Below are 18,569 nucleotides of genomic sequence, written 5' to 3'. Positions count from 1 at the left end.
GGGCCCTGTCTACCCAGGACAAATAAAGATTCACCCGGCATCTCTGCATCTCTTAAGAGTGAGCATCACCAACTCAGTTTCAGGAACATGGTAGCTGAAATTTTTCACAGAGATGAACTATTTTAGACCAGCAGCAATAGAATATTCTGTTTAAATGGAAGCACTGTGGAAATGAAGGTGAGCATTGGGTCAACTCTTCAAGAGTTTAACAAACGGAATTAAAATGGTCATCTTCTGTTCTGTTCTAGGGGAAAACGCAGGACAGACACCCATGAACATCAATCCTCAGCAGACCCGCTTCCCTGATTTTCTTGATTGTCTCCCGGGAACAAATGTTGACCTAGGAACTTTGGAATCCGAAGATCTGATCCCCCTCTTCAATGATGTAGAGTCTGCGCTGAACAAAAGCGAGCCCTTTCTAACCTGGCTGTAATCACTACCATTGTAACTTGGATGCAGCCATGACCTGACATTTCCTGGGCCTCTTGGCAAAAAACAATGGAGCAGAGTCAGTCTGCAGGTGTACCACATTCTGCCTCCATGACTCCATGCTCCCTCCTTCCCATGCGGCCAGTTTCATCATTGCCTGGATTCGATTGACAGTAACTTAAGTTAAACAGATAAATGCTCTTATTTCCAGTTTCTGCAGGCCTGCATTCCCGTGATTTGCTATGCAGCGTTCTTCTGCAGAACTGAGGATGCAGAATTGCTTCTCTATTTTTCTCTCTGCTGCCCCATGACTAAGCTTGATGGGTGTTAGTTGAAATTTATGCATCAAATTGATTATAAACCATAAAAGCTGACCACAGGCAGTGACTCGTGACAGGTGGCTCGGTCCAGGAAATGTACACAAAATTAGACCTGATTGACGGTTTCAAAAACTGTGTTGGTGACAGTAGTACCGGATGCTTTAAAAAAATATTTAACGCGAGCTTTAAAAATCATTGTATGGATAGTACATCTCTGCTGTATGGAATACAATGTAGTTTTGAGTCCATGCTGGTTCTGATGGTTCTTTTTACTCTTATCTGCAAAGGCACATGTGGTCCTATTGTAGTTTGTCCTTCATCATTACTTTACTGCGTAGCGTCTAGACAACTCGTCCTTCCAGCAGGAGAGGGGCAGGAATGTGAGTCACAGTTCCTACCCTACAGATCTTATGAAAGAGACCAGTTTGGTACTAATTGTGAGCATTTATTAAACAAAACTTTTTTTTTTAATTACAAGTTGGATTTTTTTTAATTGCAGCTTAGAATTTGATGTTTATTTTATAAAGCACTATAATTTTGTAGCTGATGACAAAGGGCAGCCAAATGTTTTGATAAATCGGTGGTGACTGTATTTTTTTTTGTCTTTTGAAACCGTTCTGAAAACATCAGGACGACCTAGCTTTCAACCCGACAGCACACACAGTAAACTGTTGCTTTTTTAATGCTGAAGCCTTATCAGCTTTGCTTTCCAGATTTCAAGTGTTTAAAAGAATCTTATCTATGAAACTGTTTGAAGGATGAAGCAGATCTCTGACTGACGTGTAAAAAAAAAAAAAAAATCCCTCTGAAGGGTGTACGGTGGAGACTTGTGTTTCTGAATTCAGTAAAATTGATTCCTAAGTATATTATCTTAACCCTGTTTGCTACAGTTGGTATAAAAAGGCATGAAATATGTACTCAATACCTCTTATGTAACCAAAAACATTTTTTATTAGCTTTTAAGGACTGAGAGAGAGCATCAGGTTCACCTGGCGTGCACTCTGCCTGCATTACCCATGAAGTCCTCAATCGTTGAATATTTTGAACTGACATTATTTATAATCTATGAATTTAATATCTTTTTTGAAAGACATTAATAATTCAGGTCTCTGAGAGGAACCTTCCATTCCCAAGGGGGCTTATCTATTGGGGATCTTAAATAAGTTCCTTTTCCATCTACCAGAATAGAGACAGGCAGAATACATTTTACCTGGTTGGAAAGAAGGCAAGTGAAAAGGTCAGAGGTGAAGTAGTAAAGTCACGGTCGATAGTGGAAGGATACTAGTTGGGAAATGGAGACAGACAAGTGCTAGTGCCCCAAAAGCAAGATGAGCAGGATGGTAGGGGAGGTGCCCAAAAGAACAAAGCAACGATTTTCTACCACAGCTTTTATACCAAAAGATTCTTGTTGTAGAAGAAAGGGCTTCGGTGCACTTTACGGGAAGGAGGAGGGGCAGGGCTGGTGTCGCCCTGTCCAAGCTGACACTGAGCGTGTCTGTGGGTAAGAGCATAAGCCTGCTGTGCTTCCAACACAATGAAGTGATTTCTTTTTCCTGAAGGACCCATGGTATATGTTCTGATTCCTTCTCTCTCTCTAAGCGCCCTGAGAGAGATCGGGGTTGATGTTTTGTGTTTGCTACTAAATTGAAGGGAGCACTATTTCTTTTTCTCTTTTTGTGAGCAATAATTGCAAATAGAGTTGTACATTCTTTCTAAGAAAAACAAAAAACAAGGGACCTAATAACAAAACTGAGCAGTGTTACTGTATTTTTTAAAAAAATATTTTTATAGACTCCTTTTCAGGTTATTAAGTGTAAAAGAAACAGATACCCCTCTTTTTTAAAGTAGTTAAAACATCGGTGATTTGTATTATGAATTTTTAGAAGTAATTTCCTAGTAAGCTTGTGGCATTATAAAACACTAGAAGATATTTTTTTTAGTGAAATTAGTTGAAACATTTATTAATGAACATAACAAATATTTTCCAGAATGAAATATGAACCATGACTACGTGTTTACTAATAGACAAAGCCAGATGTAATTTTTTTGTTATGTTTTTAAGGCCATAAAATACGGCCTTTGTTAAAGAACACTAAAGCTAGAAATCTGAAAGTAAGAACAACTTTTGAAAGGGTTTTTCCTATTATTGTAAGTGTAAAAACCCCTGCCGAATTCATGATAAGGTGCTATTTATATTTCTTATTATAAAAGAACTGCCAGGATATCTTGTCTTTTCAATCCTAAATCAGTAAATTTCAACATTTCATCTGATAACTTTGCCATGGAAAAGGCATATTAAAAATTGAAATGGAAAAACAATTTCAGAGATCTTTCTTGCAAGGTATCGATATCCTGACAGAACACATTTTCTTGAAGTAAATATATTGTCAAAACCTGTTTGCAATTCTACTAAGTCTAAGTAATTGTTAGTGTTTCACCAGAGTATTTAGGATGTGAGATGCCATTTCTTTCACTGATTGCACAACATGCAGGAAGCAAAGTAAAACAGTTAATGTGCGGGGCAGGCGGGGGGGTGGGGGTTGCTCTTAACCCCGGCGTGGTAGAAAAGCTCTCTGTAGAAGGTGAGAGAAGTGTTGCTAATTATAAGTTGTGTTCTTAACGACAAAATTAGAAAGTAACTTCTGAAAGTACAACTTTTATGAAAAAAAATAAGCTGTTAAAAAAAGGAAATTGTAGATTAATTTAATTGGGAAAATGGGCGATTGACAGAGACCGTTTCCCTAACATACTACATCATTTATGTGCTAGTACTTTAACTTTTTAAAAAATTTACTTCTACGTTTTGTAATATGACATATGTGTGTTTATTTTTAATTTAGAATGCTCTGCCTGCAGAAGGTATGCAGCCAAATCAATCATATCAAACCATTTTACCTGGAGTTTGGTACTGGTTTTTACTTCTCTGATTCTGTATAAGAAAAATAAATACAATTGAATTTCCACTTGGAGCCTTTGTCTTTTCGTTATTTGCGTGTGTTCCTTTTACTCAAGGCTTTGGGTGGTACCAAAGAAGGGCTTATGTAACTCTCCTGGCAGACAATGAAAGAAAGACAGTTTTGTAGGCCAACGTCGTTTGGCCTCACATGTCTGGTCTTCAATATCCTAAATATCCACAGACTCCTGGTTTCCTCTTTATTTGAAGCAACCCACTGAGTTTTTTTTTTTTTTTTTTTAGTGTGTGTATATATATAATTTACATCCTATATATATGACATATATAATATATATAATTTTTTTTAATCACACTGTCCTCCCAACACCCTCACAGATTTGACTGAGATGCCAGAACTATAGGATTCTCGGTCTTTCCTGTGTTGTTAACATTATAGCGTGGCTTCTTGTTATCTAAACTAAGAACAGCTTGTTCATTCTGAGTGTGGGCTTGTGACTATATTTTCTCTGTCCCGTGAGTCCCCTGATTCTCACTGTTGTCCTATCTTTGTCCACAGAAACATTAGGTGAGAGCACTAGTAAAAGAGTGTTTTCAAGCAGGAGCTAAACAACAGAAGAGATGCTGGTGGGAATAGCTTACCAACATTCCTGAGCCTTAAGTCTCATGCATTTGTTTTTAAAAAAATTTTTTTTTTAATTCCAGGATAATTAATGTACAGTGTTACATTAATTTCAGGTATACAGTGTAGTAGTGATGGAACAATTCTCTTTTAACTCAGTACTCATCACGATAAGTGTACTCTTAATCCCCATCACCTGTTTAACCCATTGTCCCCCCCCACACCTCCCCTCTGGTAACCATCAGTTTGTTCTCTAGTTAAGTCTGTTTTTTTGTTTGCCTCTTTTTTCTTTGTTTTGTTTCTTAATTTCCACATACAAATGAAATCATATGGTGTCTTTCTCTGGCTTATTTCACTTGGCATTATACCCTCTAGGTCCATCCATGTTGTAGCAAATGTCAAGATTTCATTCTTTTTTATGGCTGAGTAATATTCTAGTGTATGTGTATACCACCATTTCTTTATCCATTTCATCCGTGGACACTTGGGCTGCTTACATTATTTGGCTGTTGTAAATCATGCTGTAATAAACATGGGGGTGCATGCATCTTTTCAAATTAGTTTTCATAATTCTTTGGGTAAATATTCAGTAGTGGGATTACTGGATCATAGGGTAGTTCTATTTTTTGTTTTTTGAGGAACCTTCATAGTGTTTTCCACAGTGGCTGCACCAGTTTGCATTCCCATCAACAGTGCACGAGGCTTCCTTTTTCTCCACATGTTCACCAACACTTGTTTTTGTGTTGTTGATTTTAGGCATTCTGACAGGTGTGAGGTGATATCTCATTGTGGTTTTGATTGGCATTTCCCTGATAATGAGTGATGTTGGGCATCTTTTCATGTGGCTGTTGGCCATCTGTATGTTTTCTTTGGAGAAATGTGTGTTCATGTCTTCTACCCATTTTAGTTGGATTATTCATTTTTTTGCTGTTCAGTTGTATAAGTTCTTTCTATATTTTGAATACTAACCCCTTACCAGATGTATCATTTGCAGATAACTTCTCCCATGCAGTAGCTTGTCTTACTTTTGTTGATTGTTGTCTTTGCTGTGCAGAAGCTTTTTATTTTGATGTAGCCTCATGCATTCTTTTTAAAAACCGTATTTCATCAGCACTGCCAATGTAACATGCACTGCTTGTTGAAAATGTTATAAATACCAACATGTATAAGGTAAAAAGTGGAACTTCTCTATCCCCCAAGTCTCACACTTTAAAAAAATATATAAGATTTTTTTCCTAGAAGTTGGATTTTTTTAACAAGAAAAATAATGATACATGCTATTTTTAAGCTTTCATTTTTTCTCTATTTTTTTTTTTAAAGATTTTATTTATCTGACAGAGACACAGCGAGAGAGGGAACACAAACAGGGGGAGTGGGAGAGGGAGAAGCAGGCTTCCTGCGGGGCAGGGAGCCCGATGCGGGGCTCTATCCCAGGACCCCAGGATCACGACCTGAGCCGAAGGCAGATGCTTAACGACTGAGCCACCCAGGCGCCCTCATTTTTTCTCTTAATAATAATAATGATATTACTAATAGTTACTGATCATTTACTATGTGCCAAGCACCACGCAAAAACACTTGATATGTATTATCTAATTTAATCTGCATAGTGACCCTATCATTTCAATATTATCCTTACTTTATAGATGAAGAATTTAAGAGGTTAAATCTTTTTCATGAGGTTACACAGTAAGCAACAAATATATCCAATATTTCATGGGCATCTTTCCATGCCAGGACATAGAGTTGTATATCTGGATTATTTTGAACAACTAATGTTTTATATGGATGTCCCCTATTGCTAGCCAGTTTTTAGTTTTTGCCTTTATAGATAGTGCTACAGTAACCAGCCCATTTTCGTGTGAATATGGCTGGAGGATAAATTCCAAGAAAAAATCATTACATCATGCGATTTTAAATTTTGATAGATTCTGTTAAATATTTTTGAAAGGAAGGACGGTACCAATTTATACTTCCAATAACAACAAATGCAAAGGACTGTCTCATCATTGCCAATCTGGAGCTGAATACTGCCTCTTTGTTTTGTTTTGTTTTGAAGATTGAGGAGTTTTCCTACAAACATGCAATTTCAAAAATAAAAATAAATCCGATTTGAATAAACATTAACATTTTGGGGTTTTTTCCCCCCACTGTACATTCCATAAAATATTTGGGAAGATATGTAGAATATATGAAGTTCAAAAATTGAATGAAAAATGTATTTCCTATCAATAAATATAATACAAATTAGTCTCTTCTGTTTTTCTTCCAGCTTTATCAAGATATAATTGACATACGGTGTAGTGATTTTATGTATATATATATATATATATATATATATATATATATATATATATATACTGGAAAATGATTACCACAATAAGGTTAGTTAATACATGTATCTCCTCACATAGCTACTTTTTTTTGTGTGTGGTGAGAACTTTTGACTAACTCTTAAGTCTGTATAGATAGAAAATACCTTACTGTTACAGCCTGTATTTCCTTTTTTCCCCCAGTTTGTATTTCTTGAATTAATAGTGAAATTGATATTTTCATAATACTGTTGTCTATAGTGAGTGATGTCAGTTCTCCACCCAGATAACCTTAGATTCCTTTTTACTGTTTTGTGCACCCCATCTCCCACGCTGCTGTGTTTTTGCTTCCAACAGCTAATATCTGTGACTCTTTTAAAAAGGATCGCAGTCACTTTGGTCCCACATGTGCAGAGAGCTAGCTGCATAGGAATTTACATTCTACAACATGACCTTTAGCCAGTGGCAGGTGGGTATGTAACTTACATTTCAAAGTCTCCTGTGGGATTAGGCACAGACTGCCTTCTACATGACTTGGCCTGAGAGCACACGCTTGCTTTGTTTCCTCCCTTTCCCTGTCCTGTTTACCTCACTCTCTTACCAGTTTCCCTTGTAAATACTCAATTCCTTGAAAAATCCTTTCTTAAATAGTACTTCTTTAGTAAGTCACTTGTACATGATCCCTTGATCAGGGTCTGCTTCTGAGAACCAGACCTAAGCTAGTATCTGGAATATACAACAAACTTGCATGTTAATGAGAAAAACAGTCCTATAGAAATACGGGCCAAGGATATGAATTGAAAATGTATAGGACAGGGAACTGCGTGCCAAATAGCTTGCCAACTTCATTACTAATCAGGAAAATGGAAATTAGATAGTAGTGATCTACCATTTCATTTCTATCAAACTGCAAAATGAAAAAGACTGAGGACACCACGTGTTAGCTAGGATATGGGGAAACGGGAACCCTTAATGCACTGTTGGGGGCAGCATAAGTTGATAAAGGCACAAAGCGGGCCACTTGGTCTGTTTTGCTGACCACTATATCCCCATTGTATTTCCCAAGTAAGTGAGTAGTTTCAGAAGGGACAGACAGGGAAGAAGGGCTGGCTGCAAAATAGGGGATGAGGAACTTCCCAGATGATTTGGTTGAATAAACAAATCTGTCACCAATCAATGGGGTGACAGGCATTGCCGCCAAACTAGCTCACAGCTGGGACTTGTACATTTATAGTGTATCCAAGTTCCCCCCCCACTTTTTTTTTTTTTAGGATTGCAATCTTGAAAATTCGTGTATTTGTATTTTCAATTAAAAAATGATAGCTGCCGAATTTAGGATTTTTTTCCCTTAGGACAGAGGTTTTTTAAAATTACAATCAATATTGTGTGGATATCAAAGGTCCTGGATATAAAATTTACTTATCTTCCATTGAGGGCACATATGAAGGTATTGTACATGTAAGGTTAAAATCTACAGAATTTCTGCTATCTGCCTTGTTGCCCAGAAGAGTTTAATATATGCAATGGATTAAAATGAATATAAAATTAAGATCAGACACATTATGTCATGTTAGAAAGACTTTTTGGACGAGTTTCTGGTCACTAGAGCTAGATGGGCTGTGAATTCTGGCCCTAAAACAGAATGGGTTTATTCCAGGTATGCCTCAGAAGGTCTGGTACATTAGGGTCCTCAAAGCAGAACTCCTTAGAACTTTCTCTGGAATGCCCCCAAATTTCAAGATTCACCAAAACAATTAGCCAATGCATTTTATTTTTTCACTGACTTGGATGGCTTTGAGAAACTGATCAAAACTTTAGGTGTTGTTCACAGTAAGTTGCTCCCGTACACGTTTTACAGTTAATTCCAGATGGCTCATAGACTCACTGAAACTCTTCCATTGACCTTAGAATTTGCAATTCTTTCCTATAGGCTGTCCTTTGAAATAGGTCCCTTGTAGTAACTTAAAAGTGTGAGATGATAAAGCCTTAACTGTAGTTCACAGAGATGTATAAGTTGTGTTTAGAAATAATAATTTACGGGGGTCACAGAGTTTACCATCAAGTTTTATATGTCCTATATGGACCCTTCTGCTTGTAAGACAATAGGTCATATTAGAAATTGAACAAAGTGATGCATACCTCCTATGTTTGCAGTTTGAGGACCAGAAATAGGGTGACGAAGTGTCCTGGTTTGCTTGGGACAGAAGGGTTTCCCAAGACTCAGGACTTTCAGTATTAAAATTGGGGAAGTCGCAGGAAACTGGGAAAGTTGGAAAGTATGCATCATGTACTCATTGGCAGGACCGGCTACATAATTTGTGGGACCCAGTGCAGAATGAAAACATGGGGCCTTGCTCAAATGGATTAAGAATTGACATTAGAGCATTAAACTGTGGGGCTTCTGTGAGGGTGGGGCCCTCTGTAATTGCATAGGACATGTCCTGAAGCCAGCCCCATTCATTGCAATCCTGCTGATCAAAGGATTTCCTGTGCTAGTATATCTCTGTAAGAATAAGAAAGAAGAGGGGCACCTGGGTGGCTCAGTCAGTTAAGTGTCCGCCTTCAGCTCAGGTCATGATCCCAGGGTCCTGAGATCGAGCCCCACATGGGGTTCCCTGCTCCGCAGGAGGCCTGCTTCCCCCCTCTCCCACTCCCCCTGCTTGTGTTCCCTCTCTCGCTGTGTCTCTCTCTGTCAAATAAATAAATAAAATACTTAAAAAAAAAAAGAATAAGAAAGAAGAGGCTGACATAAAAAAAAGAGTAATTACAAAATTGGGAGCTCAGTGTAGGGAATGAAGAAGAGGAGTGAACAACCTCAAATAAGACATGGAGTGTGAGCCTTAGCTTTGAGGACTTTCCCAGGCATTTCAGGGAAACAGCATACACGAAAGCCCCAAATTTTGAGTGCTGAGAAGGTCCACGTCTTTGGAGGGAGAGTGTAGGAAGGCCATGAGGCAGGAGGTGAGTAAATAAATAAAACAGATGGAGATAATCCTCGAAGGGGCTCGAATGCTCTGTTCCAGAGTTGGACTTTAGCCTGTATAATGGAAGCCATGGAGAGATTTCCAATAGTAGAATGACCTAAGGAAAACAGGCAGAAAAGTGAAGATGAACTGGAATGGAGAGAAGTTGGTGGCCCCCTCTGAGGACAAGGGCCTATTTGGTGCCGTGAGGCTAGGAAGAAATTGATATCATGGCCTCTGCCTCCAAGAAGATAATATCCTACTATGTATTTAGCATCGAGTGTGTGCCAACAGAGTTGACGAGCGAGAGAGATTGCTTGGGGCTTGCTGGTGAGGAAGTAAGATGGGGCAGCAGGCAGAGCATCCTGGGGATGTGGCACTGGTAAAGAAGGCATGGGAGCACAAAACAATATACTTGTTGACGACCCACTGTGTTCCAGGAACTGGGCGTCACTATTTCTTCCGAGGGTGTATCTGTGTGTTTATTGTGGTACCCTGACACTTTTAGAGTCATTTAGGCAGAATTGAAATCTTTATAGTATTGAGTCTTTCTATTCAATTCAATCTGTTTTCTTAACATCCTCAAAGAATGAGAGTTGAAGATGGATAGACAAAAAAACCAAACAAACTCCCCTACAACCTCAGTCTTGGAAGTCAGGCGCTAGGGCCAGCTCTATCAGAAATGACAGATATACACTTGACCCTTGAACAACACATGGAATTGGGGGCGCCAACCCCCAGTGCAGTTAAAAGTCTGCAGAAAACTTTTGACTCCCCCCAAACTTAACTACTAATAGCCTATTGTTGACCAGAAGCCTTCCCAATAGCAAAAACAGCAAATTAACACATATTTCATATGTTATATGTATTCTTAGAATAATGTAAGCTAGAGAAAAGAAAACATTATAAAAAGAAAATCATAAGGAAGAGAAAACACATTTACAGTACTGTACTGTATTTATTAAAAACAAACAGACCATGTATAAGTGGACCCAGGCAGTTCAAACTTGTACTGTTCAAGGGTCAATTGTAATTGTAATCTCTGGAAATCCACTTAACTTTCCTGGGTATCATTTGTTATTTTCCTTAGCTATAAAATGCTCATTTTCTCCTGGCACTAAAATCCTCCCATTCTATAATCTTTCTTAGTGTTTGAACAGATGTTCTACATTGAGGAGATAGGTGGATTTGTGTCATGTACACAAGAACACACTCTTTTTCTTATAGCATTTTTTGAGAATCCAATAGTTATAATAGACTGGAGAATGAGAAACCGATATTTTAACTATGACTCTAATCCCCCAAAGAGGTATAATTTCAGCAAGCACGTTCATCACTGCCCAACCAGGGGGACTGACATTTCCACCATTGAGATTTAGGGACTATTCCAGAAAAAGGCCCCACTCAAGTATCTTACTTGGGTAATGATGATGACTAACTGGGCATAAATGGAGAAAATTAATTTACAGGATTAGCAAGTGATTAATAATCAGTAATCCCGGGGCGCCTGGGTGGCTTAGTTGGTTAAGTGTCTGTCTTCAGCTCAGGTCATGATCCTGGAGTCTGGGATCAAGCTCTGCATCTTGCTCCCTGCTCAGTGGGGAGCCTGCTTCTCCCACTGCCACGGCCCCTGCTCCTTCTCTCTCTCTCAAGTAAATAAATACAATCTTGAAAAAAAAAAATCAGTAATCCCTTACACTCTGGGAAGAGAATCCATTTATGGAATTAGCATAGAGTAAAATAAGAGTTTGAGAGAATAAGAGGGAAGCCCCAACGGGGAAGGGTGAGGTCCAGCACATTCCACGCAGCATTGCCAGTCTTGGAGAGGTGGGTGTGTGAGCATTAAGAAAGGGCATGTGTGGGCAGTCTCCTTTACAAATTTGCCGGGGGCTTCATTCCTCCAACCAGTTAAGGAGTTCCATGCTGCAGCTATTAATTAACACAGTGGCCTTAGCCAAGTCTCTTACAGTTTTTCTTTACATGTAAAATTGGCTATTATAAAAAAAGGGGGGGAGCAGTGAGAGAGAGGTGAAGATTCAGAAAACTGACTTATATAGAGTAACCAGTAAGTAAATAAATGGTGGTCAATAAATGTTCATTTCCTCCGTTTTTGTGAGCTTTTCCCTCTCTTCTTCCCAGGCCCTATTTTTCTCCACAGCACTTACCACCATGTAACAGTTAAGAGATAATTCACTTCTTCATTGTCTCTTCCCATTAGCCTATCAGTGCCGTGAGAACAGGGATTTTTGTTTCTTTTATGACTAGCACCTTGATCGATGCCCGGTAGACTGTTCAAAAATATTTTAAAAATATTTGTTGAATGGAAGAATATGTTTGTGAGAATATTGTTTTTCACACTGCAACCCTTCCTTTGGACAGTGCCATTTTTGTTGACTTGTTTGCTCACACTTGCGGGTCTTAAATTGATGAGGCTCTTGGAAAATATTTCTTTATGGGGAGATACTTAGAAAGACGGCCAAACCTGTCTTCTGAGAAACTGCCCCCTGGGTGAGCCGGTGCGCTGAGCCGCCACTAGAGGGCAGCAGCTAGCTCTGCCAGGGCGTGGTGACCAGCCCCTCTCTCAATCCCCACCCCGCCCCCCCAATCACCGTGCAGACTGGCTAAGGGATGGGGTACCACGAGGGGGAATTAGAAAGACAGGAGACTGCAATTTTTGTTTCCTCTTTGCACTCACTTATATATACACGTTGCCAGGAAGATCTGTGGTTTTGGGGTGAGAATGAGGGTTTTTTTTAAAGTACAGAGCAAAAAAAAAAAAAAGAAAACAAAAGAAAAAGAAAACAAAAGAAAAATTAAGGCATTCTCAGAATAAGATTCATAGTGGAGTCAGTGGATCACCTGCCTCAGAATATCCTAAGATCTTAGTGTAAAATGTGAATTTCTCTGACTTTCCTGAATCTGAAGGAGGGTGAGGGCTGGGAATTTGCATTTACTTAGCAAGCTTCCGGGTGATTCTGGCTCACTCTAAAGTTTGAGGACCACCACACCTGGTGAGTAGTCTCCAAACTTTTTATCATGAAATGTATATATGTTTGCCTGTTTATTTCCTTATTTATAAGCTATATGCATATATGACTGTTCTAATGTATTGTGTATATAGGAAAACATTCACAAAAATAGAAAATTTGAAAGGATGAAAGATCATATACATTAAAGTTTATGTATGAACTTCCCATGCCACATTCTGAATGAGAGGATAACTCATGCAGATAAAATGTTATTTAACTGATCCTCAGGGTAATTGTTATGGCACAACACTCATTTTCTCAAGTTTATGGCCCCAACGTCAATGAGCATGAGACAGCATGATTATCTGTAGAGGTTTTATTTCTGTTTCAATGGTATCACTGGGCATTCTCCCTCTCCCTCTCCACAAAATTCACATTTGGTTCTCAGGAAAGTTGTCATATTTACCCTCTTCCTCAACCTGATGTCCCAAGTGCAAATTTGGGGTGGGAAACCGAGTATAGACTGGTCAGTATGTTGCTATCTTATACCCAGCAATGCGCAGGTAATTCATGCACACACACACACACACACACACACACACCTGGGGCTACATTAAGACTGAAAAAGTTGCAAAATCCTCTCCCGTGAAACCCTGCCTACAAAAAGCTTTAAATTTAATGATTTGACTCTACTTCTGGCTCTTAATCTTTCTGGAGTTATGGATCTCTTTGAGAATCTAATGAAATCTGTGAGCTTTCTCCCCAGGGCAGGGAGAAAAATACTCCTCTGACTATATATACCATTTCAGAGCATGTGGAAACTTTTGGAGTTCTCAACGTGTAGACTCTGAGCCAGCAGCTTCAGCATTTCTTGGGAACTTACTTGAGATGCCCCACGCCCAAGCCTTCTGAATCAGAAACTCTGGGGTGGGAACAAGCCCTCCAGGTATTTTTGATGAATACTCAAGTTTGAGAACACTCCAGAGGAGAGGTTCTCAAACCGGCTTCCCTATTAGAATCACCTGGTGATTTTTTTTTTGTTTTTGGAAGCCACCAATGCCTGGGCTCCAATCTCCTTTAATTAAATCAGTATTTTTCTGCAAGTGGGGCTTGGACACTGGGATTTTTAAAAGCTCTCCAAAGGAGCTAAGCTCTGTGGATCGAGATGTTAATAACTCAGGCTACTTCTGACGATCCCCTAACTAGAACATGATAGCACTAGAGAAGAACTTAGCCACAGCCTGACTTTCATTTACTGGGGAGGACACTGAGAAGCTTTTCCATGCTGCACAGTTACTGAATGTCTAGGCACCCTGTTCTCCTTCCCCTGTCCCAGGAAGTGCCACACACCGAAATAGTGATCCCAAAACACTCCTGAAGAAGCCTGGCCAGAGAAGACACATGTAGTTAAAAGTGGACTAGATCACAGCATTTTCAGCTACAGATCATTGACATCAGCTTCCAGTGGTTTTTCCTCCTTGGCTCAACATCTGCCATTGATTTTCATTGAACTCAGTTCATGAAGCTTTCTTCAGAAGGAGCTGAAGCTCTGCCTGGCCAGTGGAAAGGAGCAGAGCTGACGTGGGGCCACAGCAGAGCCTTCCCCTTTGAGAGGTGGGGGGATGGGGCAGTGAGGTGCCAGGGGCTGGGAGGCAGCCAGGAGTCCTGGGTTTAATGGCAGCCCTGCCACTGACTCACTCCGTGACCTTGGGCTTCTTGCTCAAGCTCTTCATGCCTCAGTTTCTTCACTTCTCAATAAGGACGACAATAATAGCACAACTACCCTACGGGTTGTGGCTACTAAAGGGGTTTGACGCATGTCAAGACTGATTTCCACATCAGGTCGCATGTTCTGCCAGTGTAAGCTCGAAATGGGTGGCAGCACCGGTGAGCGGTGATTGGGGGGGCGGGGAATGGGAGGGTTAGCCGCCTTGCTTGCTGCAGGCGAGCCAGAGAGCTCAGGAACCTGCCTTTTCTTTCCTCTTCGTTTTTAACCCTGAGGATTATAGAAATCTGCCTCTGCATTCCGGCTTTTTCTACACAGAGGGGATAATGTCAGCGAGTAGAAGGAAAAAGCCGAGGAGTGAGCAACGGGGTGGGGGGTGGGGGGTTGGGGGAATGCGGGGGGGGGGGGGAGGGAGGGAAGGGACATTGGGTGTGGTTGTCTTCATATAGGTGCTTTGAAAGATTATATAAAAATGCTGATTTTGATTACGATATTTTAATTGATCATTTGCACTAATTCAGGTTAACATGAATGAATGAACAGGATAAATTGTGACATTTAAAAAAATAACAAAATTCTCATGCTTTCAGTTCTACATAGGAACTTGAGATTAGCATCCCAAAGCCTCCCTTCCTGGATGCTGTTAGAATTAGTGAGGTTTGAAGCACCGTGGGTGAGAGTGGGACTCTTACCCTCAAACAGGCAGATGATCTGGGTTTAGATCCCATATTTTTCATTTGCTGTTTATGCGGCTCTGGGAAAGTTTATTTTTTCTAAGCCTCATTTTCTTCTTTCTTACACGCAAGGAGCTAATCATAGTTTCTATATCATAAAGTTGTGTCAGGTTAAAAAAAACAGACTTAGATAAGGAAAAACTTTATTCAAAAGGACTATTGCAACACGAGAATCTCCAATCTCAGGAATCTGCAGGCGTCTCAGAAACAAACAGAAAAGGCTTTTCTTTTCCAGGCTGGGCTAAGCAGAGCTTGGCAGCGATGGGACGTTGGGCAAGCACATGGCATGCTCGCCAGGGTCTGACAGGAAATGTGTCTCCCTGTGGTCAGCCGATTCCCCGGATAAGCTAATAAAGGGACACTTCCGTGCTTGCTCAGGCTTGGGGGCAAGCAGAGGTCAGGGGCCTGGGGGAGGAGAGAAGCCTCCCTGAAGTCTGGTGAAGACAGAGCAGCATGTAAGGCAAGGGCAGTCGTGAGCACTTGGGTCAGTTGTTTTGAGGACCAAGTGAAATCATGCATGTATATTACTTACCAAGGTTTCTGGGTATTACCAATAAGTTCTGGGGTTGTTTATTTTTTTAAAGATTTTATTTATTTATTTGTCAGAGAGAGAGACCACAAGCAGGGGGAGCGGCAGAGGGAGAAGCAGGCTCCCCACCGAACAGGGAGCCCCATGTGGGACTTGATCCCAGGACTCTGGGATCATGACCTGAGCCGAAGGCAGACGCTTAACCGACTGAGCCACCTAGGTGCCCTGGGGTTATTTTTTTATGACAAAAGCTTGATTCTCAGCTTGAGAGTGGCTTTTTCTTTGTTCTGAGCAGAATAATTCAGTCATACCTCCATGACAATGATAATACCCATCCAGAGCACAGTTACTATGTTCCAGGCCCGGGGTTGAGGAGAGGTCTGAACTTTGATAAGATGGAGTTTCTGAGCTCAAGGCGTTCTCAGTCCAGAGGGAAAGAAGGAAGTGTTAATGGATATAACAGGGAAGGGCAACCATTCTGACATGTACAGGATACCATGGGAGAATTGGGGAGGGGCTGTCAATTAACTGCGGGGACTATCGGGAAGGAAGAAGCTGGACAAGGGGAGCCCTGAATGAAATCTGGGAGGATAAGCAGCGTTCACCCTGATGAGCAGGCGGGAATGAGCATTCCTACACACACGGAACAGCATATGCAAGAACAGGGTCTGAAAGAGTGTGTGGGGCCAGAGACAAGGATCCCTAGGTTCTGGGCAGAGCGATGCTGGGTCTGCAGGGACCCGTAGGGGCTGGGTGATGAAAGCCACTGAAAGGGTAGGGGCGTGGTAGGTTCTGTAGTCAGGACAGTCCTCTAGGGTCATTCTCCTAGTTCTGTGTCTGCTTAAATGCCGATGACAGCACTCTTGAGGCCAGGGTTCCAGGAGAGCCATGCATGGAGGACTGGAAGAGTTCAGGCCGGCACTGTTGCTTTGAGATGCCCGTGAAACATTCAGAAACAGATTTTTAGGGGCGCCTGGGTGGCTTAGTCTGTGAAGTCTCTGACTCTTGGTTTTGGCTGAAGTCATGATCTCGAGGTCTTGGGATCAGGTCCCACGTGGGGCTCTGGGCTCAATGCAAAGTCTGCTTGTCTGTGTTCCTCCCCCTCTGCTTCTCCCCCTGCTTGTGTGCTCTTGATCTCTCTCAAATAAATAAATAAAATCTTTAAAAAAAAAAACCCCAAAACCCAAAAGAGATATTTAGCAGACAGGGCAGTGGTCTGGGCTGGAGATAAAGACACAAGAGTCATGAACATAGTCATTAAAACCACAGTGGTGAAGATCATCTGGGAGAGTAGTATTTAGACCAAGCAGAGCAGTGCTCTGAAGCCAGAACTCGAACATTTAAGGAGCACCTTCTTTTAAATGTGTATATGTCACTTTGGTGATAGGTAAATATTTGTTCATGTATGTTTATGTATGTACGTAAACATATGTTTACATACAACCAGTAATTACTAAGCACATTCTACGTGCAAAACACCATGTTGGCTTCCAGGAAAAAGAACTGATGGTTCTTCTCAAGCAGCACATGATCCAGACCAGTGATTATCAACTATGGGTGACTTTGTCCCCCAAGGGGATATCTGGCAATATCTGGAGACATTTTTGGTTGTCAAAACTGAGGAGGGAAGGTTGGTAGTAGCATCTCCTAAGTAGAGGTCAGGGAAGCTGCTAAACATCCTTCAGGGCCCAGGACCGCTCTCCCCACTTTGATAAAGAATTATCTGGTACCAAATGTCAATTGTGTAGAAGTTGAGAAACCTTGATCTACACTAAAACAGCACATGTGCACACACACGAAAACAAACAAACAAAAAGCCCCATTCCTTTCTCCAAGCTGGAGATGGTGGCTTTGTAACGTGTCAACTTGGCTAAGCCAAACTACATTTGCCTAAGTCGCTTTTTGTGTTTCCTATTGGGGCACCCACAAGAACAACTCTTGCAAACTTTGGAGGGCCGAAGGGAGGCAGCAGCATTTTGTAGCTCATACAAACTCATCTCATTGACACAAAGCAGCACCCGGGCCCTACAACTGCCCTACAGCCTTCCCCAGTATCTCCTTCAGCTTCACTGACCCTTCGGGTGGGTAGGGTGTGTTTAGCTCCATGACAAAGGGCCCCAGCTTCTGGGGCTGCAGCTCAGGTGGGTTCCAGCTTGTTCTTGCTCTCTCACGCTCTATATCCCTCTCCTCTTTCTGCTGGCCTGCCCTGTGGACCTCAAGCTCCAGCCTCAGCCACAAAGACAACACTAGCTAGCTAGCTCCCGCAACTACAAAGGGCAAATCCTTGTGATATGGATATATCCCTCTACTGACACAACAAATTTATTGATTGCCTACTATGTCCTAGGGCCCCTATTAAGCACTGGAGGTGCAGACTTGAATCAGATACTGTCCTTGCCTCAAAGAATTTGTCATCTAAAGTGTGAAGACATAAGTCATGTATTTGTGAAATCAACACAAAGTTGGCAACTCCCAGAAGAGAAGTTTCTAGACAGTCTAATGACCAAATGTGTGTGTGTGTGTGTGTGTGTGTGTGTGTGTAGGAGCATCAACCAAGGTAGGGGCCCATACATCTTTGTTTTCTGTCTCTTCCTTTTAATCCCTTTAATCCATGGTAAGCATTTTTCTTTAATTTTATGTTAATTGGATTTGAAAAATGGCCTTTTGTGTGAAAGCTTGTCAAGGAATTGTTTTAATTCTTCATCTATAAAATAACGAGATCAGATTTGATGATGACTATAATTTCTTCATTTTCAAGTTCTGAATCAATGAAAACCCCTGAATAAGGAATCGATGCCCTTTTAACTACATTCTTATTTCCTTGTCAGAGAACATAGGTGAATCAGTCCTAATGGCCTGGTGTCTCTGAACCTCTGGAACATCATTACCTGTGTCACCCTTTAGGATTTAATGTATAAGGCATCATATTAATTAATATTAATCAGTAAAGTGTGAATTCCCAATGGGCTGTAATGGGGTCTGACTTATTTTTATCCTTGGTGCCTGTCAGTCTGTAGTCTAAGTCAATGGTTGCTCAAACTGGCTGGTTTTTAG

General features: G+C 40.9%; 1 protein-coding gene across 2 annotated transcripts in view; it reads left to right on the top strand.

The window, feature by feature from the left end:
- Window positions 1-3,718, top strand: part of WWTR1 (WW domain containing transcription regulator 1) — a 133,119-nt gene extending 129,401 nt beyond the window's left edge. The window contains exon 6 of one of the 2 annotated variants that reach the window (XM_027582481.1): window positions 249-3,718. In XM_027582481.1, the coding sequence (XP_027438282.1) occupies window positions 249-433 (185 nt within the window). In that variant the 3' untranslated portion in view covers window positions 434-3,718. The remainder of the gene's footprint in view (window positions 1-248) is intronic. The other variant, XM_027582480.1, reaches the window with a different exon arrangement.
- The last annotated feature ends 14,851 nt before the right edge of the window (window positions 3,719-18,569 follow it).

Source organism: Zalophus californianus, chromosome 1 (assembly GCF_009762305.2).
Source record: "Zalophus californianus isolate mZalCal1 chromosome 1, mZalCal1.pri.v2, whole genome shotgun sequence".
NCBI lineage: Eukaryota > Metazoa > Chordata > Mammalia > Carnivora > Otariidae > Zalophus > Zalophus californianus.
This window is presented reverse-complemented; position numbering and strand designations above follow the sequence as displayed.